The 21,427-nt window shown below is 46.1% G+C and overlaps 1 protein-coding gene across 1 annotated transcript; it reads left to right on the top strand.

The window, feature by feature from the left end:
- The first annotated feature begins 5,181 nt into the window (after positions 1–5,181).
- On the top strand, positions 5,182–14,842 carry LOC115313063. Its single transcript, XM_029971956.3, has 4 exons — positions 5,182–5,257; positions 9,098–9,258; positions 12,132–12,253; positions 13,963–14,842. The coding sequence occupies exons 2-4, from the start codon at positions 9,099–9,101 to the stop codon at positions 14,215–14,217; spliced, it is 537 nt and encodes a 178-aa protein (XP_029827816.3). The 5' UTR covers positions 5,182–5,257; position 9,098; the 3' UTR covers positions 14,218–14,842.
- Positions 14,843–21,427: the final 6,585 nt, after the last annotated feature.

Raw genomic sequence — 21,427 nt, 5'->3', positions numbered from 1 at the left:
GCATGTCCGCTAATATGGCTGCCGAAAATAGTACAACCCGCGCTTGAAATCGGATGCCAAAATTTAAATAGCCAGGGCATAAGGTTGGTTGCTAATATTGGATAAGCCAGTGACTAAACTTTGATGCCAATATTGGTTGTAGGATTCACAATCAATAGTGGTTCAATGATGGCTTAGGTGTTGGTGAAATTGTGGCCCAGTGTTGGGCTTAAATTTTGGTTAAAAGGCGGTCCAAGGATGGCATAAATGATGGTCCAATATTAGCCTAAATATTGGTTGAATCGTGGTCCTACATTGGCATTAGTTAATGGTCCAACGTTGGATCGGGTAGCGGTTTCGAGAAAATCAACATTAGGCTAACATTGGAGCCAATATTTGCCAGTTGCGGGCCTATTTGGTCAAGCAATGGTGTGCTGCTTGGAAGTTGGGGCGCAGTAATCGTCTAAAAAATAACGCACTATGTTTCTTTTTTGTTTTTTTATTTGCGGAAGTGATGTGTTTTGTCGTCTGCTCTCAAGCGCGTTCTCGCTGGGTTGAATCATCGGTCTTCCTCGCGCAGATTCCGTCTGCGACACAGGTGACTTCTACAGTCATTATATAGAGCTGCGACTCTAGTGTGTAGTGACTTCCAAGCATGCTTTGGGATCCGTGATCCCTCAAGTTTAGCAGACCGTTTTTGCACCTTCGATACGATACTTCAGCGGTGCGATCGGCCATGGAGTAGTTATGCCTGGGCGCGTATCGGGCCGGCTGGAACCACGGCTACTGTTCTCGCACCGATTACAAAATTTTGATTCCTGTGTCGTAGCGGGACTCAACAGGTTTTAATCACGACTGAAAGTAAACATCTTGCTGTACTTTAGCTGCGGCAAGTATATTTGAGATTGCTAAAATTGGTAATAGAAAGAAATGAAAAAAATAAAAAATAAAAAACAGGAGATGTGCATTCTCGTTTTTTCTATTTATATTCCTAAAAAGTTGACGCGAAATCCCTCATGCATCCATGGCCTAGCGGATAAGAGGTCTGCTACTTTGGCCTACCTAGCGAGTGGATTTTCAACTAAAAATATTAAGGAAACCAACCCGTCCTGGGTTTCGAAACCCAGGACGGGTTGGTTTCCCTTATATTTTTCCTTATGAAAGTTTTGCTAATAAACTGTGCGTTAAAAAAAGAAAAGAAAAAAAAAAACAGGTTTCCAGACTAAACTTGTCAGACCAAACAGGTCTCCAAACAGAAAGGAGCGAAAGCAGGGAGCGCCATCTATCGGTCTTCTTTTCAACGAATTCCCTCGACGCCGGAGTAGCCACGCGTGTGCTGATCGCTCTAATCCCCACACCCGTTCTCGGCCCTTTCGCCTCCCTTAGCCTTGCCGCCGTGCCCGGCCTTCCCCCCTCTTTCGGCCTTGACACCCCTACCGGCCCTTTCGCAGTCGTCGGCCTAGCCCCCGCACTCGGCAGTTCCGGTTCGCTCGGCCCTAATCCACGCTTGGCCCTTCCGCGAGGGCCGGCCGAACTGGTAGTGACCCCCAATCCCCACACCCGTTCTCGGTCCTTTCGCCTCCCTTAGCCTTGCCGCCGAGCCCGGCCTTCCCCCCTCTTTCGGCCTTGACACCGATCCCGGCCCTTTCGCAGCGGTCGGCCTAGCCCCCGCACTCCGCAGTTCTGGCTTGCTCGGCCCTAATCCACACTTGGCCCTTCCGCGAGTGCCAAGTGTGGATTAATCCTTTTACGGATTGCTACGTCAACGGTGTTCCAAGCCGCTTACAAAGCAGCTTAAGACCCCGCGGTTTTAGCGTAAAAGGATTAACGTCGTAAGGCGATATCGTCTGCTATCCATCCGAATCGGCTGGCGCTTCCTCGTAATGGGGCTTTAAGCGCGATCCAAACCAACGCTTCTTTTTGCGCCTGTAGGTCGTGCGGCTGCGGATGTGACGTATTTTCGTGACGTCGCGCCGCTTCTTCGCTCCTTCCGGGCGCGCACAAGAAAGTTGGTTGATTTCAACTTCTTTCTCAACGCGCACAAAAACGCGCGGTGACGTAGTAGGGCGCTCCTGTGTCCCGGCCAATCGGTGAAGGGCAAGCTAGTTCCGGCTCCGCGTTTCTCGCCGTCTGGCTGCCCTCTCCTCCCCCCCTTCTATTCTCTTCCAACATGACAACGCGATCTCTCTCTCTCTCTTTCTCTCGCCGTCTGGCCGGCCAGTCTGTCGCAGTTGCACCTTGCTTGTGCGCTCGTGCCTGCGTGCGCGCGTGCGCGCTCGCCCGAAGTTTTGCCCGTCCAAACCAAAGCGCACGGTTCTGACTCAGAAAGCGCGCCCGGAAACAGCAAAAACGCCACGAAATGCGTCACATCCGCAGCCGCACGACCTACAGGCGCAAAAAGAAGCGTTGGTTTGGATCGCGCTTTACTCCCTCGACGCGGCGTACGCCATCTGTTGGTAGCATTTCTCTCTATGCATCTGCGTATTGGTGGCGTAAATTGTCCAAAACAGGTTTTTTTTTCTTTTTTTTTTTTTTTAACGCGATAAGTTTATTTGTGATTTTCTTACCGTGAGCTTTAACCACCTGCTTGCACCTCTGTAGAAATTGCAGTGCAATACGATAAAACCCTTTCTTTTTAGGGGGGGGGGGGGGGGGGGGCGTTTAAGTGTTTTAGAAGCGTTAGTTTACACGCTGTAGTTGTGAGTAGAAAAACATTGTAAACCCAATATAAGTGAAACCGTGCGTCGTGTTTCAGTGCTCAGTCACATGCTAATGTTTCATGTGCGAGCAAAACCACAAAAGGCGCCGTTTTACGAGAAGCTCTAACTGAGTATATATAGTTTAGAGCCCTGCCACAGACATACAATGACAAAACCTCACCATCAGGAAGCACAACACGTTGTTGCATGTTTGATGTCTAAACAAGCTGCAATAAACCCAACAAAACAGTCGTAGAACCCAGGCACCCTATAGGTTAGGAAAGTGAATTCCCGCTACCTGAATTTCCATGCTACGAGGACTACAACAAATTGACTTCATTTCACCGTAAGTCAGGGTGCAGCCCAAGTCTAGAACGCATACATACACGGATAGACATACTACAAGCGCAATGTTCGACGTTGCATGATTGGCCGCTTTCTGACATAAGATGGCATCACAGAGCGAAGGGTAAGAATCGTCAAAAGGAAGTCAAATTTGGGAGTTTTACGTTTCGAACCAACGGAGTGCGTCTGGCACGTCCCAGCGGACCACTGAGGATTAATTTCAGCCCTCTATAGATCTTTCGATGTGCAACCAAAATCTCGGTTAACATGGCGCCTTCTCCGGATTATGCCTCCGTCAGATTGCGGACACCTCGGCTGGGATTCGAACTCGCCACCTGAAGGTCCGTACACCGGGATCCCTAGGGCTAACAATCGTGACTCACGATTCATACGGCGAATGCTCGCTTGTGTCTCACCACACTCGCCCGGGAACGTTTTTGCCCTCTGTGACGTGTGAGTACTCTGGCGTCGAAACAGGGGAGTGGGGGATCGCCTTCCTGACATTTTAGACATTTCTATATGCAGTGCAATCCATTTATAAAGATAATGAGAAAACCCGAAGATCCAATCGTTATAACCGATTATCGTTGTATCTGAACTAGAAAGTGGTCGTTTCTAGTCTAGAAACTCTACAAATTGATCGTTATAAGCGGACATAGTTATATGTGGCATTTTTAAGTAGAATGCACTGCACAAATTTGGGGGAAGGGGCGGAAATCACCCACTCCCACTGCCGTGTTGGAGCTTCTATACACCAACTCATGTTTACAAACAAACCGGAGCGCCCGGAGCGCCCCTAGCGGACGCCACCGGCGCCGCTCATGCGCGATGGAGGTGTGGGCAAAAAGCTCGCCGTCGCCCATAAATAAACCATTGAAATGCGATGTTGTCGGCGTCGGTGAGTCCCCCTGCCCTTTTTCGCGTTCGAATTGTTGGTTCTACGTCTTCCTGGCGATGTCTGACTATCTTGAGCGGCGTCAGCGAAATTACCGAGGCTCGTTACACCCCGAAACTTCGCGTGAATAATGTGACATGTGGCGATTCATTCCGCGTGGACGCCGCAGATTGTACGCTAAAGCCTGATTCGCATGATGAGATTTCGCTCGGAATTTTCAGTCGCCACGCCGCTCGGGCTTTAAAAGCGTGAACCGTAGCTGAGATGGTAGACGACGATACTGAAAATCGCAAGCAGAATCGGACCAGCTGAATTAGGCATAACAAGTCGGTGTTTGTCACTGGTAACAATGACCAACATCTCCTTGTATCTACTGTTTACACCGAGCCTGCTTACCAGCCTTCAAATTTAAGTCTTTTGAGGCCTGCACTCACTTCTTATCGCAAGCACCGGGCCAACATTTGGTCTACGGACCGGCGTCGTCTAAGAGAGCAGACGACAAGCAGAAACGTTTGAAAGAGCAGACGACAATTCGAACAATCAGGCGGCCGTTTGAACTTGAAGACGCACTGAACGTAGTCCACAGGTGGTCCGCACAACTTGATAGTTTTCTGGCGTTCATGTTGGAACAAAACAAATGAATCGGATGACCACAAGTATCCGTGAATTCAACCCAAAGTGCTTCCCGCCCAAGAAATCGTTGTCCGACGGCGTCTGCTTTTCCTTTTTCACGGCACATATCCAGATTCTCGGACGAACCGAGCACGTGAACACTGACCTTCAAACCTTTCTCGACACTTTTGGTACGGCCCCAGTCGCGGCGTTTTGACGAGAAGGCAGGTTTTTGTCTGGTTCCTTTCAAAACAACGCAGGAATACACGTCTGGCATGGGGTCTTCTGCCCACAGCCCCAGACCGGAAGTGCAACCGACGCGCCACCACCGTGCCGTGACGTCACAGAGATGAGTTCGTGTATACGGGACTTTAGCAGTGCTAAGTGACTTTACTCTTTTCTACGTGACTTGGGGACCTGGAGCACATTAGAACCGCCCTCACTCTCTCCCTCTCTCTCCTTCTTCCCCCATACACACACACACACACATTTCCCGCACACTTCTGACAGCCCTGGACGTGACCTCAAAGAGTCATTGCCGTGAAACGATCCTATTGCTTTCCGTAGTCTGTCGAGAGCGACGAGAGCGGAACCGTTATCTGCGGCGTTTCAGGCAAACACGGCTATCATTCAGCGTCCGTTGCCGCCGAATGATAGATCCCCAGAGTTGGCAGGGCTTTCACCTGTTCGGTTGTCTAGCCGGTGCGATCCTGCGATGCTCATCAACGTGAGTCGATCCGTGGGCATAACGCCGGAAGGGTTCACTAACGTTGGCTTAAAGCGATAAGAACCGATAACTTAATTTTGTTTTTCGAATGCTTGACATTACAGCGTTAATTCTGATAGACAGCGGTCATGTAGATGAAACTCGTCTTAGACAAAACCCTTTGATTAATATCTAGATACAAACAATATAGCACAAATGAAACAAGGAAAGAGGATCTTGTCGCATTTGCGCTATGTTATTTGTACCTAAACCAGCTGCAGCCCAACAATGTACATTACTTTTATTATATCTCGTCTGAAACTGTTGTGCTCATTGTGTGGCATGACATTTTATGTTGTTATCGTTCTGAAGCTGAACAAAAAGGGGCCTATGAACTAAAATTTTCTGCAGGAAAAGCAAACGCTACATTCTGATGGTATTATTAAAAAGTTTAGGTAGAACTTTTTTCATGTCGATAACAATTATTTGTTGCCTGCATACACAATGGGTGCTGCATGAGCAATGTGATTCCTGCGCAGTAGCCGGTAATGTTATCGGAGGCCAAAAAAGATCTAGTAAAACTATTTTGTTGAGAGAGCTTTTTATCTTGATTCGGTTTGATTGCTGACGCGAGGTGGCGACTGCACACACAAGGAAATGTTTCGTGGGGTGTTAAAATAAACAACATGATTGGGGTTGGCGAACGTGCTATCTTGAGGTAGAAGTGGAATTTTTAAAATGCGTTAAGATTTAATAAAGTAATTACTTGTTGTTTTCGAGCAATATTTGGGGCTGAACAGAATGGGAAATGCGTGCTAAAACTATGCGGCGTAGGAAAAAAAAAATGGCCCCGGAAAGATTGGTTTCAACTTTCAAGTGCCAAATAGCAAAAAATGGTCCCAAAGGGTACCGGAAAATATTGCCCGTGGAACCCATTTGGAAACGGGAAATAATAACCCCACAAAGTTCTCCAAACACAGTAATTCCATTCTGACTTAAAGTGCTGTTATTCTTCTTTTATTTTTTTTCTGTAATAAAGAGAAACCGGGAGATGCACTTGAATTCACTGGTTTGAACATTTTAATACTCGCAGAAACGTTAGAATCGAATGATACGGCCGACTCTATGCTGGAAGCCCTCAGTTGTTGTCATCCCGGTGACACACCACTCACAGAGGTTCTTGAGAGGACGTTTCATTTGAACGAGCGCCGATTGGGTCCTGGGCAGCGTTGTACGGAACGGCGTTCCAATTGAGGAACGGCGTTCCTGAGACGCGTTCCTTTTAGGAGGAACGGACGGCAAGAGGACTCTCCCTTCCTTTTTGTCTATATATCTGCCATTTTACTCAAATTTTGTTGGCGTTCGGGCCTTTTTTTTATTTATTATTACCGATTATTTTAACTTTCGAGTTTAAGGGATGGAGAAGTATCCGAGGGATAGTCGACAACAGAGAATTGGAACAAATGCTGCGATGGCGAAGCGACGCGCGGTTAGTTCGAGGTAAATATTTTCATTTGCTCGCTTTATTTTACCCACGGATTAAGTGGCACGACAAATTGATTAAAATACGCAACAGGAACGTTAATTTAACGACACATACCGATCCTAGAAACGTACCGGGAACTCGTTCCAAGATTGAGAGGGAACATGGAACGAGTTTACTTTCTGTTTTTGGAGGAGCGTGTACAGCTCTGGCCCATGGGCCATCTTTATGGTTATCTGTGGATTCCTCCGAGCGTATAAGGCGTCGATGAGCTTCCAAACTGCTCGACGGCTCATGGCTGCGACCGACAATGTCTCCAAACATCCTATTGTACGCTTCACGCCAGTGTGTTGAAGTGCATCCCCCGGTTTCTTTGTATTAAAAAACCAAAACAAAGGGCACTTTAAACCCGAATGCGGGTGCTGTGTTGGGGTAAATTTGCGGGGTTCACTCCAATTTCCAAATGACCTTCGGATCATTTTTGTTTTTCAACTTTCCACTTGGGACCATTTTTTTTTCCAGAACAATTCTTTCCGGTCTATTTTTTTCCGGGGCCGTTTATCCGGGGGCCTTTTTTCCGGTACATCAGTATTATGGCTGTATTATAATTACTTTTGTATTTTAGTTGCTCCGGTCTTTATATTTAAGTGAAAACATTTTATATAGATTTGTTCGGTGGAATGCGTGTGTGCGCATGCAGTTTCCACACCAACTCTACTCTCTGACGTCACGTCAGTGCGGTGGCGCTGCTGTCGACGCCATCTCTCGCGGGTCTGCTTTCTGCGCAAGCGTATGCCACGCTAGAGGGGTGGGCAAAGCGGGCTTGTTTGTAAACAGTGTGTTGGTCTCTATAGAACATAACGTTATAAATGATTTGAACGAGATAATAGGATCACCATCGAGAACGTCGAAGTCAGCGGCTTGCAGTGCAATACGAGTATTTTATGGGCGATAGCCCGCCGTGGTATCAATCCAAACTGGGATTCCCCATTAAAACAGCGAATTTTACCCGCTATGGTTTAGTGTCCCAGACGTTCGCATGCCGGAAAATATCAAAATGACATTTATTCTTGCGTGGCTTATCGACGTAAATGTGTGAGAGAAAGATCCGTCAGGATGTCGTAGGAGCGATTCTCTGTAGAGGTCATATCTATAACATGTTGCAAAATAATAACGGTAGCACAATCATAAAAAAATCGCCGCCTTTTCTTTCTGCACAACTTCGCAAACGGGGCTAGAACCCTTCGATATCTCAAAACACAGGAAACCAAAATACTCAGCAGGCAGCATCGTGCAGTAAAAACTCATACTACGAGCTCTGGTATGATTCAATTTCGATAGGGGCAGGTATGTCGCGGGCGCAGGTATTTGTTTAACGGGGAAGTCGAAAAAGACTCATAGATGTGTAATCGTACCGCTCAGGTTCGTTGCACGCATCGCAGTATCGTTTCACGGTATACTGTATATGTCATCGTAGGGACCTTTAGCAAACCGTTACCGTGTTCATCGAACCGCACTACCGCGGTGCCTTTGAAGCCTGCTTTTAAGCGCGTGCCCCGCGGTCAATGTATCACTCGGGTGCGCGCTTAAAGGAGCTGTGCAACGATATTCAGTTGGAATGTTTTTCACTATACACGAGCTTACTGGCACACCTGGGACTCAAGGATACTCACACGCAACGCCATTGGCCAACAAACTCCTTTGTTGCGGTGTAATTTCAAGGACAAAAGCGATCATTTTCATTCAATCTCTCCTTTACAAAATTTGATGACGTAACTCGGGGATCGCAGTACACCCAAGTGACGATATTTGAATGCGGTTCATAGATTGGACCCGAGCATTGCGTGGGCACTCGACTTGGGCTCGTGACAATTGCTAGCTCGAGAAGCATTCGGGTAGTGGCCCGTGTCCCAATCGCTGCAACGACGACAACAGCCGAGCTATAACAATGTCTGGAACTCAGCGCGTGTCCTGCGCTTTGCCAACCCCAGCGCGTGGCTATGATCAACACTGGCGGCATATAATCGGCTCCAGATCACGTGGCCGCTTGTTCTGGCTGCGAGTTGAGGGGGTGAACGCTGCTCGTTTTTCTTAAATTTTTTCTGGGACTTCTATTGCGTGGGGTGAAAAACGAACGCGTGTTTCATAGGTCATTAACGTTAGGGATCCATTTTAAGCGGTATTTGTGCACAGTACAAAAATTGTTGGCTCCTTTAAAAGCATGCTTCGAAGGCTTTGGTCGTGCAGTACGCGGAACAGGGTAACGGTTGGCTAAAAGTCCCTAATGTTTAAGGGCATCGATCCTGGTAGGCCTCCGACGCGGTTAGCCATACATTAAACAACAAAAAATTCAGTACAATATCGGGTCATCTTTCCAGAATGCGTGCTCTAACAAGATTATACCCGGTCAGAGCGGTATTTTTTATCTGCCTCGACGTGGTCGTCGCTCGACAAGCATGGAACGAGGAAGTCAGGCGACAGATGACAGGCCTTCACGACGATTTTCCCGCCGGCAAGCTGTGGCCCGATCACCGGAATTGTGAGTGAAAGCTACTCGTAACTGCCTAGCATGAAGTAGTATTCCGTGACTAATTATTAGGTCAATTCTTGGTTCTCGCCGCCAAAAAACGCTTCTGTCATCCACTCACCCATTTGTATAAAAACTCCCTGGGGGATGCACGATACAGAGCGGCACAGTGTTAACAGGGACACACGATAGTCGGTGTTTTTTCATTTTTTCATTCATAACAGAAATATTATAATAAAAATTACTGTAGTTGACTTAAGAACCCGGCCGGTACCCCGATTCTAGCACGCGATATTTGCCAACCGGAGGGCTTTGGTTGCGCGTGCGACGAGGGTGGGAAAGGCGGAAATTTCGTGCTCGAGGAGGAACCAACTATAATTCGGATCTGCTTATCCCTCCACTTAGGTGGTAAAATTTGATGCTGGTCGCTACACTTACTTTATAAGTAAAATGCGAAAGGTACTGACATCGTGTTTGTGCTAATTCGCTGTTGCGCAGTTGCACACTGCTTTGCAGATAAAAACTAAAACAGGCATTCATCCATTGCTACCTATATTGTAATGACAATCTTCGTAGACGCTGTCGCTCGTCTTTCAGTGAAGACGTCGGGATTGCGGGAGCTCTGGCGATGTCTGCCAAACCCACAACTCTGTGTCACTTGTCTATAAGAATGACCTACATTCTTACAGAAAGTTTTACAACGAATTTAGAAATAGCAAATGCCTGGTTAATGCTCTTCTTGTGGGCTTTCGACATAACTGCACAACTACTTCACAGACGTTTTATAGAATACATTAATAGATTTGTCATTAATTCTTGAAGTAATGTTGTCGTTTCCCCCTCGTGAACAAGACCATTTTTCTTTTCTTTTGAACATCATTTGTTTGAAAAGATAGTAGATGATTAAAGATCCGTTTCGCAGGATTAATACCGGATAATTAAATGTATTATTAGAATGACCTCCTTATCGAAGTAAATTGAAAGCTGCTCTTTAAAGATAAAAGTAACTGAGTAATGTTACAGAAATTATTGCAATTAATTAATAATTTCATTGCTGAATTACTAAACATAGATAGCCATAAAACTATAGACAATTGGTTTAATTGCGAAAAATAAAACATTGCAGTGGCGTCAGTAGGTTACCACACCATGGAATAACCATTGCGATAAAATAAAAGAAATCGTCAAAAGATTTTGTTTTGTTTTTGAAAGTATTAACGTTTTTAGAAGATGACTTCTACAAACATTTCTGGAAAATATATTTGAAGTCGAGAAACGGCGCTATAAAGGTTGGGTTATTACTTAATAGTAGGGTTCCGTGTTTTCGAAGTTTATTTTTCGTCAAATTCGGTGGGTGTTTTTCGGAGCTTATTTCTTGCCGAAAATTCTGATCTTATCAGAGATTATTTTGTTTGACTCCCAATTTTCCTAAATTCGGAGTTTAATTTCGCAGTGTGTAGTATTACAGATAAGTAAGTAAATAAATAAATAATATTCGAGTGGTACGGTTGGCCTGGCAGAGATCCTCGCATTCTCAGATCAAGTTCACTTTCGTGTGTCGGTTCATGAGCCTTTGAGCTGAAGATTTCAGGACTCCATCTCGGAGAGTGTTGCGCCATTCCAGGAGGGCATCAATCAATCAGCTTTTTCGCTGCCTGCATCGCTCTCTCTTTTATTCCGTTGGACTGAGGGTGGTAGGGGCTGGAGGTCACGTGGGAGACTCCTCGCTTTTGCATGAACTCCTTGAAATCGGGCCGTTGTCTTAAATTAGTCTGACTGGTGGTCCATGTACTGCAAACTTTGTCAGACAACACTTGATCATGGGGTTGGCAGTTGTCCTCTGGAGTTGGTGCAGTTTATGGTAGAAAGTAGTGGTGACCCGAGTGTTGGAACAAGTCTATTCTTGCCAGGGTGCAGTTGGTACAGGATGGTTCATGAGATGTTCCTGTGGTTGTCTCGGCTTGCTTTCCTTGCAGACGCTGCAGTTTTCCACCTTTTCCTTGATGTTGTTCTGCACTGCATGCCAGTAGAGAACTTCTCTAGCACAATGCAATTTATTGTTTTTTTTTTTGCATACGTGAACTATTTATTTATGCATAAGCATACAGATGACCGTAACTTTGTTGATGTCTTCGTGCCGGGTTCCCGTGGCGTCTGTATCGTTTCTTCCGTCGCCGGCGTGCTTACCGATGTCCTGCCTCTTGTGTCGTCGGTGTCAACCAGCCTACTATTGTTATACTGCTTAAAGCTTTAAAACGAAACTAGAAACACCGTGCTGGAAACAGGGACTAATAGAAAACTTCATAGGATACCCCCCAGCGTTCTAGTTTCTCATGGTCCATTGTGATGGCTCCTTTCACTGGCATCACTGAAAGGTATAAGCGCAGTAGTACACATCGCAACACTGTTAGCGCGAACATAACATCGGCGCATTTTAGCGTTTTACTTTTAAATTGTATTAGTGAGCACAAAATTGTATCGCTTACATTACAGAACGAAATGAGCTCTTTCCGTAGCAATAATAACTTGGATGACATCCCTTGGTTTCAAGGAGAAAAACTGGAAAAACCGGTGATCGCTTGTTTGCGCTAACAGTGTCGCGCTCTGTACATTTCACCGGTACCACTGCGCTGGTACCACTCTTTCTCTGAATCTCACTTCGTCAAATTTAATGAAACTAAACACTTCGTACTACGACTACAGGTATAGGGTGCTACCATCTGCTTCATCGACGCCCTTTTGATTGGTCAAATCAAACCAGGCTTGTAATTCTTGTCAGCCCAATGACAGACAATATTTAGGTTAAGAAAACAAAAATCAATTTGGAAGGGGTGCTGTCAGGTTTGAGGGGAACTGTCCTTCTGTAACTACCTTTTCTTTTCAAGGGAGACCTTCGCCAATTGTCACGGCTGGGGCCATCGCGGCCGTCGTGTTCGGCTGTTTGCTGCTGATCGCCTTCATCTTTGCCTGTATCATCTGGTGCTGCAAACAGGGATCAGCCACAGCGGTGCGCATGGATTGGAAAACCTATGCATAAGCATTGATATCTTTGGACTGACCTTTCCGTTCGTGTCACAATATCTAAGCCTGTTCTAAAGGAGATCCTCTCTCACTTCCCTTAATCGCGCGCTCGTCCTCGAAACTAAGTATTACCACGATTCAATCTTAACCCCTTGCATATTAGCTAGAGGTTAACGTTAACCACACTGGCGAGGTGGCGCAAGCAGTCGCCCGACCGAAAGGGTTGAGTTGCATGTATCCACTCCTACATCTAAGTCCACTCACTTCATCAGGGCAGCGTAACGGATTTTAATTTGGCACACCCTCATATTTCTGACTAGGAGCAATTTTAGACATAACAAAACAAATTCAAGTAAACAATACGAGGAGAAGATTTTCCGCCTTTCTTACGTTGCAGCAGTCTATACTAATCGTTCCTAAGATCATTGACTCTAACATATTCAGTTTTATCGGTGACGTTGCCAACAGACCAATCTTACCAGCTATTTTGACTATGCCACCGCTGCCGCAATGCATCGAGGGAACTTTGGTATTCCTGCACGTGCGACAACCTCCCTGGAGTTCTGCGCGTGTAGACCACGAGACGGCACGGGCCTCCTTGTGCACTGCCTTCTGCCTCCTGTGAACGAACGCTATGGCGGCGCCACGCATGCGCCTAACGTTCTTTATTCTTTATCATTTTCTTTATTCAGAGACTATCCCGCAGTGCCCGAGGGCGTTACCGCAGGGAGATTACAGTGCTAAAAAAAAAAAAGACAAATCTTAATTTTCACTGCACACTTGCAGCTCCGACAGCCCATTCCGCTGTCGTATCGTAAAAAAAAAAAAAAAAAAAAAAAAGAGTTGGCGTACATGTTTGTTTTGGCGTGGTACTCTCTAATTTTGAAAGCATTATCTTTCTGTTTAGAAATACAATATGGTTCTTTTAACAAAGTTTCACGGTTAATTCCAGTTTCATTTTTAAATATTTAAAACAGAAACTTTAAACGCAAATTGTTTTACGGCGGGCTGAGAGAGGTTCCCGATTCAGCCCGCCGTTGTCTGTTGTCTCTCCGCCCGTACCGTCCCAGAACGAGCCTAGCCGCTCTATTTTGTATTTTTTCTTCAAGTTTTTCTATTAAGGTGTTTTACTAAGGGGAAAAGCTGAGCTAGTTGGTTCTTAAACATCTTGGGTAAAACCAGCTGTCATCTTCTTCCTTTGTTCAGCTGGTTTTACCCAAGATGTATAAGGTGTTTTGTTCCGGGTCCCCCAGGCGGCACAGGCATATTCCAAAAATCGACCTAACACATGTTAAATGCGCGGTTTCCTTTAAGTTAAGGAGTGAACATTTTAGGCTTCGTTGAACAAAGTTCAGTGCCCTGCCAGCCTTTACAATCACGTCATCCACATGTGAATTCCACGAACAGTCAGTTGATATCGTGACACCTAAGTATTCATACTTAAAGTGCTTGTTTACTATATTGTTATTTATACAATACTGGGTTTCAATTTTATTATTCTTTTAGTAAGTGTGATCGGTTCATTCTAAGGGAAGTGCGACGAGATCCAGCAAAAAACACGTGGTTTTTACAAAAGGATTCTTGCGCCTTCAGAAATATTCGGATAAAACTTCTTCGGAATGGCGGCGAAAATGTGAAACAGAGCAACAGGGATGGTGTTGCGAGTACTTACGCGATGATCCATTTTTTCCCCAGATAACGGAGCCCCTTGTGCAGTCGTCGCACCACGTGACAGAGGGTTACGCTGCTCCAACCAGCTCGGCTGATCATCTGTACCCACCTGGCTCTCTACCTTGTGGACAGCCCTGGTCTCAAGCCCCGTTCTACCAGCAACCACACCGCCATCCCGAACCGCACCTACCGCCGTACCTCGTTCCGACGGCAGAGTCTGTGGAGTCGATGCCTCCAGCCCCACCGCCTTATGACTACAAGGATGGACTCCGTTACTAGAGCTGGGTGTTGTCAGCCACTGTGAGGTTCAGATACTTCCAGGGGCCATGTGCCTGAGTGTTGATGATATAGCAGAACAAGTCGAAGCTCCTGCAGTATCTTTACGGCTGTTAATGTTCACATTGTTCCCCTTGCGTCAATTTCATGAACTGTGCTAACACCTGTGTTCATTCATGTTAAGAAGCTATGTGCGGATCGATTAGGCCTTGGATCTAACCCGTCGGCGAGGTACGCAGTGATTATTAAAACAAGCTGCAGAGTACTACAGCTTTTTTTCTTCATAAACACGTTTTTTATTATGTAAGCAAACATATGTTCTCGTCACTCATTCGTTACCTGTCCGTATTCTGCTGCGGTAATTATCCCAGTAAACCAATCACCTGCTATATTACTACAATTTATTGTACTGTCACATTCCAGCTGCCTGGTCAATCGATCCATTATAATTGGTTCAATGTGCCTAAAACAGGCACGATTTCTTTAAAAGAAACTAGAGCAGCATTTAAATCTCACAACGAGTGCAGACATGTACGCACTATCAAAGAAAGGCAACTCTTTCGTCGGTCTTCGTTACTCGTTACTCAGTGTTGTTGTTAGCGTTGAGGTAATAGAAGGGTGAAAAAGATTCATTTGTGTATTCGCTCTGGGCGAATTTGTCAGTGACTCTGTCACTCTTTGAAATGACGTTACTCGTTACAGCGAAACAAGCCTTATTGATTTTGCATGTTTTAAGCTTGCGAGGGCATGGGGGTGTGCAGCAAAATACTTAAGTATGGAATAGATCTTACTCAGCGAAACTGAAATGGCCTTGGCGTCGACAGTTGTTGTGTAACTGGAATGTCTCGACTCGCGCAGCTTCAGAGTTTATCTTTTGAATTGGGAGGGGTAGCTGCCGCCATCTATCGTTGGGAGCACTCTTCGAGAGAGCGGAGACAGCCGTTTCTGCTGCCTCTGCGAATCCGGTATCTCGGTACATCGGTGGCAGCCCTCTCCCTCGGCGCAGCGGGATGAGCATGTGTTCTCTCGGACGCGAGGTTGTCCCCACTACTAGGGGAGGATTTGGCGCTGTAGGCGCGCTGTCTAATGCAAATGAGGAGAGTACAAATAAATTAATAACCGAACTATAAGCTACTTAGTTTCTTAATTCACCACTTTTCTTAAAATCCTCCTACGGGAGATTTTGTTTGAGGATTCCATGGAAGGAAACTTATACACACAAAGGGTTCTATTAGGGGAGAAACAAATAGTAACTGTTACAAGTATTTTAGGCGCTTCAAAAAGTATTCAAATTACTCTTTTGACTACTACCTCATTACAAAATTACTTCAAAAAGTAATCGATTACGAGTAATTTTAGCTTATAACTCTAGTCCGGGTAACATGACAATATGCAAAATAGATCTGCCTTTTGCCCTCCTACAGCATCTAAAGGAGCAAGGAAGCAAGCAACCAAGTAAGCAAGCAAGGAAGCAAGCAAACAAACAAAGAGACAAGGAAACCCATGCAAGGTATATCGTTTGTTACTTTGGTACGTTTTCGGCTAAATCAGAACTTGTAAAAATCTTTAAAGCGGCTAGTGTTTTTTTTTAATTTTAGCAGTTTTGTTAATAAAATAAACACAAACAAAATGAAAACATTGACATTTTTATCAAATACTGAGGACACTAAGAGGGAATTCTGCCCCCGAAATGAAAACAAGCATGAAGTGAGACGACGCCTGCCTGATTTCAAGTTCTCGTTTATCACACACTTCGCTTTCGGACAAGAGGGCGACGATTAGGAAGGCCGACTGCGAGCCTCTTGAGTACTATAAATGCACTCCAGTATCTCGAGTCTCGTGGCATAAGTGTCGCCTGCCCTTCCCGTTACTCAGGCAACTCAAACAAAGATGTGTCCAAAAGCATTTTGAAGAAAAAAAAAAGAGAAGAAAACAGCCCAAGCGCTTCGAATCGTTTAATGAGCTTTCTCCCGCTAAAACCGCTGGTATTTCTAAGGAACATATATCGCTCTAAAGAAAAGCGCCCTCGGAATATATTCCCTGCTACCGTGCACTCCAAAAAAAAAAAAAAAAAAAATTCCGTGTCTTCAGTTTTTTTTTCTCCCTCCCTCCCCCCCCCCCCCCCCCGGAGCAATTAGGAGAGCCAATCACTGCGATCTCCGGAGGGAGGTTGGCCAATCACAAGGCCGATAATATAAGCTTAGCTAAAAAGAAAAAAAAAATAATCAGTCTGAGCGGTGACACAAACACACACGCGCACGCGAACAAACCCACACTAAGAACGCCGACGACGACGACCCTTATTATTTTGTTTTGTCAATATCGATCACGATATTGACAGCTTCGAGGTACCAGAAAAGACGCTTAGTCTTACAGCCGTACCGAAGTCGTCAAATTAACGCTATCAAAATTATCCGTCAATACTAGCGTACCTCAAGGTCTCATAAGTTGCCTCATTGTGGTACCTTGAACTGACGAAATGGAACTCTTTCGTCGGAAAGCCGCCCTTCACTACCACATGCGCCGACGCCCTGTTTACAAACAAAGCAGCGTACAAAGAATGCCCGCGCAGCCCCACGCCATACGTGGGTACTGAGGGAGCGCAGAAGTCAGGTTTGCGTGAGATGAGGCGTCTGAGCATGCGCCGTGCCTTTAGACCGTTTTATCGTGGGTAGCGCCATTTTGAGACCGAGAGAGATGATTTGAAAGGGCTGGGGGGGGGGGGGGGGGCGGCGCTTTGGCCTTTGCTGGTGCGTTAGAAAGAGTGAAAGTCCCGGATGAGAGGCTTCGCCCGTTGGTGTTGGGTGTACGCATTGCCCGAACTTCGTTCGCGCTTTCTTTTCTGTTTTAACCTCGCAAAGTTAATTAGAGCCACGGGCTTCGATGGCGGCAGTCCCCGGTCATCGGGACGCCATTGCTGGATTATAAGGTGCACGAACAATGATAGAGAGCGTCGAATACATGTCGAAGCCTCCGAGGACCTATGCAGCTTGCACGGAATCCGGCAAGTGCGGCTGCAATGTCTTTAAACTTCATCACTTTCCACGTGACCCTGATCTCCGGCGGCTGTTGGTTGCGTCTGTAAACCGAAAAGACGTTTCCCCAACGCCATTCCCTCAACTGTGCTCGGAACATTTTGTAAATGGAGCGCGCACCGAACGCTGTACTGCCGAAGAACATGGGGTAAGCTCGCAATGTGCGCGCAAGTTTTCTCGTGATAATTACTGCTTCAGCTGGTAATTTTTTGTAACTGAATTTATCTTAATATTGATATCTTGAAGCGGTGACACTGACTCGATTTTAACATATACAACACTCAGTGGAAGGCTCATTTCCTCCACCGCGTGTGGCTGGAAATTGTCGAAATGTTTGTTGAATCGATTTTACTGAATCACGATCTTCTGCGCGATACTAAAGAGCCGTGAAACTATGTTGACCATCACAACGCCACTAGATTCTTTTTATTTTCAAGATTAGTAGAAAATGTAGCTGGACCGAAACCTTCAATTTCTGTTGCTGAAAGTTAAAACATGCTCATACATCGATTTTGAATGTTTGAACCATTGATCTACTCGCACCAGCAATAGGCCCATCTCGACTTTGGTGTATTCAGTTCTCGACAAAAGACACACTCGTCGACACGGAATCCTCAAATAAAACGTTTATAAACACCTTCAAGGCCGGAATGAGCTGCCTTCGATCGTTCCTTGCAATATTCTTATTTTGCACGTCCTTGTTCATAATATATTTTATTGTTGTGGACGACACGAAACGCCAAAAACATTCCATGCGTACTGCATCTACAACGACAAAAAAACCTGAAGCGAAATTTGATCGCTGTCATATGATACAAATTTTGGAGTACTCGCCTACGATTTCTACCGCTGGCGCGTTCAGTGCCGCACTTCTGGTGTCGACGCACTGGCTGATGCCATAATGCTGGGCCACAAACGTTCTCAATGAGTTGAAAAGCGCAATCCGCGGCGCACAAGACCACAAGACAGACACTGAGTGAGATACCCAGCACTTTGGAGCTCCCAACTATAGCACACCCAACGCGGGAGCGGGGCCCAGAAGAACACTTTCGCCAACGTTTCTAACCACTCAGCATGGCCGCGGAACCTGACGCTTGCTAGATGGCGAAGGAAGCTCACTCCGGCTTGAAGGTGTTTATAAACGTTTTATTTGAGGATCCTGTGTCGACGGGTGTGTCTTTTGTCGAGAACTGGATACACCAAAGTCAAGATGGGCCTTTTGCCGGAACGAGTCGATGAATGATTCCACGATTCGAAATCGATGCATAAGCATGTTTCAACTTTCAGCAACAGAAATTGAAGGTTACTTTCCAACTACATTATGTACTAATTTTAAAAATAAGAAGAATCTAGTCGCGTTGTAATGGTCAACATAGGTTCACGGCTCTCTAGTATCGCGCAGAAGATCGCGATTCAAGAAAACCGATTGAACTAACTTTTCGACAAATCCCAACTACACCCGGCGGCGAAAATGAGCCTTCGATTGAGTGTTGCAGATGATAAAATCAGGCCAGTGTCATCACTTCAAATATTACAATATTAAGATAAATTAAGTTACAAAACGTTATAAGCTGAAACCGCAATTATCACGAAGAAACCTGCACGCACCTGGCGAGCGTACTCCATGGATGTTCATCGACGGTATAGCGTTCGCTGCGCGCACCATTCATAAAATGTTCCGAGCACAGTCGAGAGGATGGTGTTTCGGTTTACGTACGAAACCCAATGTTACCGGATATCAGGGTCATGTGAAAAGCAATGGAGTTTAAAGACATTGCAGCCGCACATACACTCTAAAAAAAAAGGGTGTAGTGGGTACACCCACAGGGGGTGTAAGTGCTGCCACATATACTACACCCATAAAGGTGTACCGGTACACCTAAAAAATCAGGTGCATGTATACACCCTCTTTAGGGGTGCATATGTGCACCCTTTTATACACCTTCAGCATTCGGGGGTGCACAGATACACCCCATGCTCGGGTGTGTCTCTACTCCTTTCTTACACCCTGACTGTCGTTTCGGTGTGCAGGTACACCCCAATTTAAGGTGTATAAGTATTCCCTTCTCTACACCCAACAACCGGGTTTGCTATTACACCGTTGTTTACACCCAGCCCGCTCATAGGGAGCGGAGATACACCCGCCAACAGGGTTTACTATTACACCGTTTTTTACACCCACCCCGCTCATATGAAACATATATACACCTCATTCAATGATGTACCATTACACCTCTTTGTGCACCCACCTCGAGGAAGCCTGTAAAAAATGTACGCGCCCAGGTGGTTGCAAAAAGGCAGGTAAACAGACACAAGGGATTGTTTTCAAATCTCCTATAAGTTTATTAGACAGCCTATTCCGTAAACAAGTACAAACGTGCAAGCGATCTGTGATATGTGAAGATGTACAACGAAGCTGTCACACAACTGAGAAGATTACTGAGCGAACAAGAACCGGGGTGATTCTTAGGCAGTGTCTATTCTCTCAGCAGCCGGCAGAATTATTTACCCGAAATCGTGCCGGCAGTCGTCACTCATCGAACGACGTGTCATCGGCTGCTCAGGTTAGCTTTCCTCTATAAACATCTCTTTTTTTTTCTTTTTTTTTTGTAATGAGCCGCCCCAGGCTATGTGCGCGAGGTGATATATACGGGTATCGCAAGTAGGGTGAACATTTTTTTTAATGAGCCGCCGCATACTGTCGCCACGAAGCGACGTGAACGGATAGGCTGGGTCGGTGAGCACGCGCCTCAGAGACACACGCACGACGAAATGTCCCTACAGCGTGTATTTCGCGTAACGAGTAACGGTGAAACGTTAGTGTCGACGAAACGTGTCTAGAAAATGTGTATCAATGAAAAGATGTCCATGAAACGCGTGTTCACAAAACGCTGGGAGAATAAGAAAGTCACCTGCAGTTATCACATGATTGTAGACAGCTAATGGCAGGCGACTGCCGATAGAATTTCGGGGAAATTATTCTCCCGGCTGCTAGGAAATAGACACTGCCTAATTTTAGACGTAACCAGGAACGGAACTGTCAATTGCTGCAAAGGAGTAGGTTGCAGCGCACTTACGATGAAAATATCGGACTTGAAATATGTAATCCGTGATAGATGTTGACACGGGCACTGCAGAACCACACAAACACAAACACGGAAAGAAAGGGGTCTGTGAAGATTCAACACGATGTGGCAGAAGAAGTAATTTTCCAAACCGAACACTAAACGCATCACATGAATTCCTTGGGATTTTTTGAAGAAATCGCTTGTTGCCGATGTACGTTGGACTTTTTAAACACTGGAAGCCTTGGTACACTCGAATACGTTGTCACGGACGAAATCTCTGGCAGCCCCGCTGGTCGCAGCACAGCACACAAGAAACTAGGCCGGGAATCAGACATTTCCGGATCGGAAAGAGCTACTACGTCACTCGTGAAACCTTTGCCACATGATCACGCTCTTGCCATTACCCGCGCCCAGACAGCGGACTCAAGGCATAAAAAAAGCCTCTGGTTCATCGGTCCGACGACTGCGTAGCCTCTTCCACGCTTTCAGCTTAGGGAGAGAAAGAAAAGAGAGGAGTATACGAAAATAGCAGCTCCTTCAAGGCCAAAAGTGGTCGCCCTCGCGAAGGCTTATCTTCAGGGTTATCCCAACAATGAACGCAGCTAGAGGATTTGTCCCCTATATCCTCTTGAAAGTTCGACCCAAAGTTAATAGTGCAGTGGATGCTAAACGTGGCCTTGACCTTGAGGCGGGTGCCGTGCTCTGCCTTATCTCTAGCTTGGAGACTGTAGTCACGTGATCCTACCCGGAGACCCGATTGGCCTAAAACAAGCATAGCGTCTACTCTACTGTCAATAGCGAGTGAACCAAACAGTTCCATACTTCCTAAGAAACTGACCAACCCAAAAGTGACCTCCAAGAGGGCATCCAAGCACACGCTGGTCGGGGCGCGCGGCTGGCGTGGCGGTGCACTGATACACCTAGAGGTTTTTAAGGGAGAGGAGGATGCTCATTGTCGGTGCACAAATACACTGGGTGGGAAACTGAAGGTGCATCTTTCAGGAAGGGGTTGCATGTGCTGCTGATACACCCGACTACACCCGATTTTTCTTATGGCGAATTCGCGTGGGTCTTTCCGCGCGCTCTCGAGCGCTCTTTCCAGAGCGCGCG

The sequence above is a fragment of the Ixodes scapularis genome, unplaced genomic scaffold (genome assembly GCF_016920785.2).
Source record: "Ixodes scapularis isolate PalLabHiFi unplaced genomic scaffold, ASM1692078v2 PGA_scaffold12__126_contigs__length_90152505, whole genome shotgun sequence".
In the NCBI taxonomy this organism is placed as follows: domain Eukaryota; kingdom Metazoa; phylum Arthropoda; class Arachnida; order Ixodida; family Ixodidae; genus Ixodes; species Ixodes scapularis.
The sequence above is the reverse complement of the archived record's forward strand: the minus strand, read 5'-3'. Positions and strand labels throughout refer to the sequence as shown.

Excerpts from the sequence above, each read along its gene's own strand:
- LOC115313063 (XM_029971956.3), top strand. The coding sequence starts at position 9,099 with ATGCGTGCTCTAACAAGATTATACCCGGTCAGAGCGGTATTTTTTATC. Across the intron at positions 9,259-12,131 it reads GTGGCCCGATCACCGGAATT|GGAGACCTTCGCCAATTGTC; the intron begins GTGAGTGAAAGC and ends TTTCTTTTCAAG. Across the intron at positions 12,254-13,962 it reads AACAGGGATCAGCCACAGCG|ATAACGGAGCCCCTTGTGCA; the intron begins GTGCGCATGGAT and ends TTTTTTCCCCAG.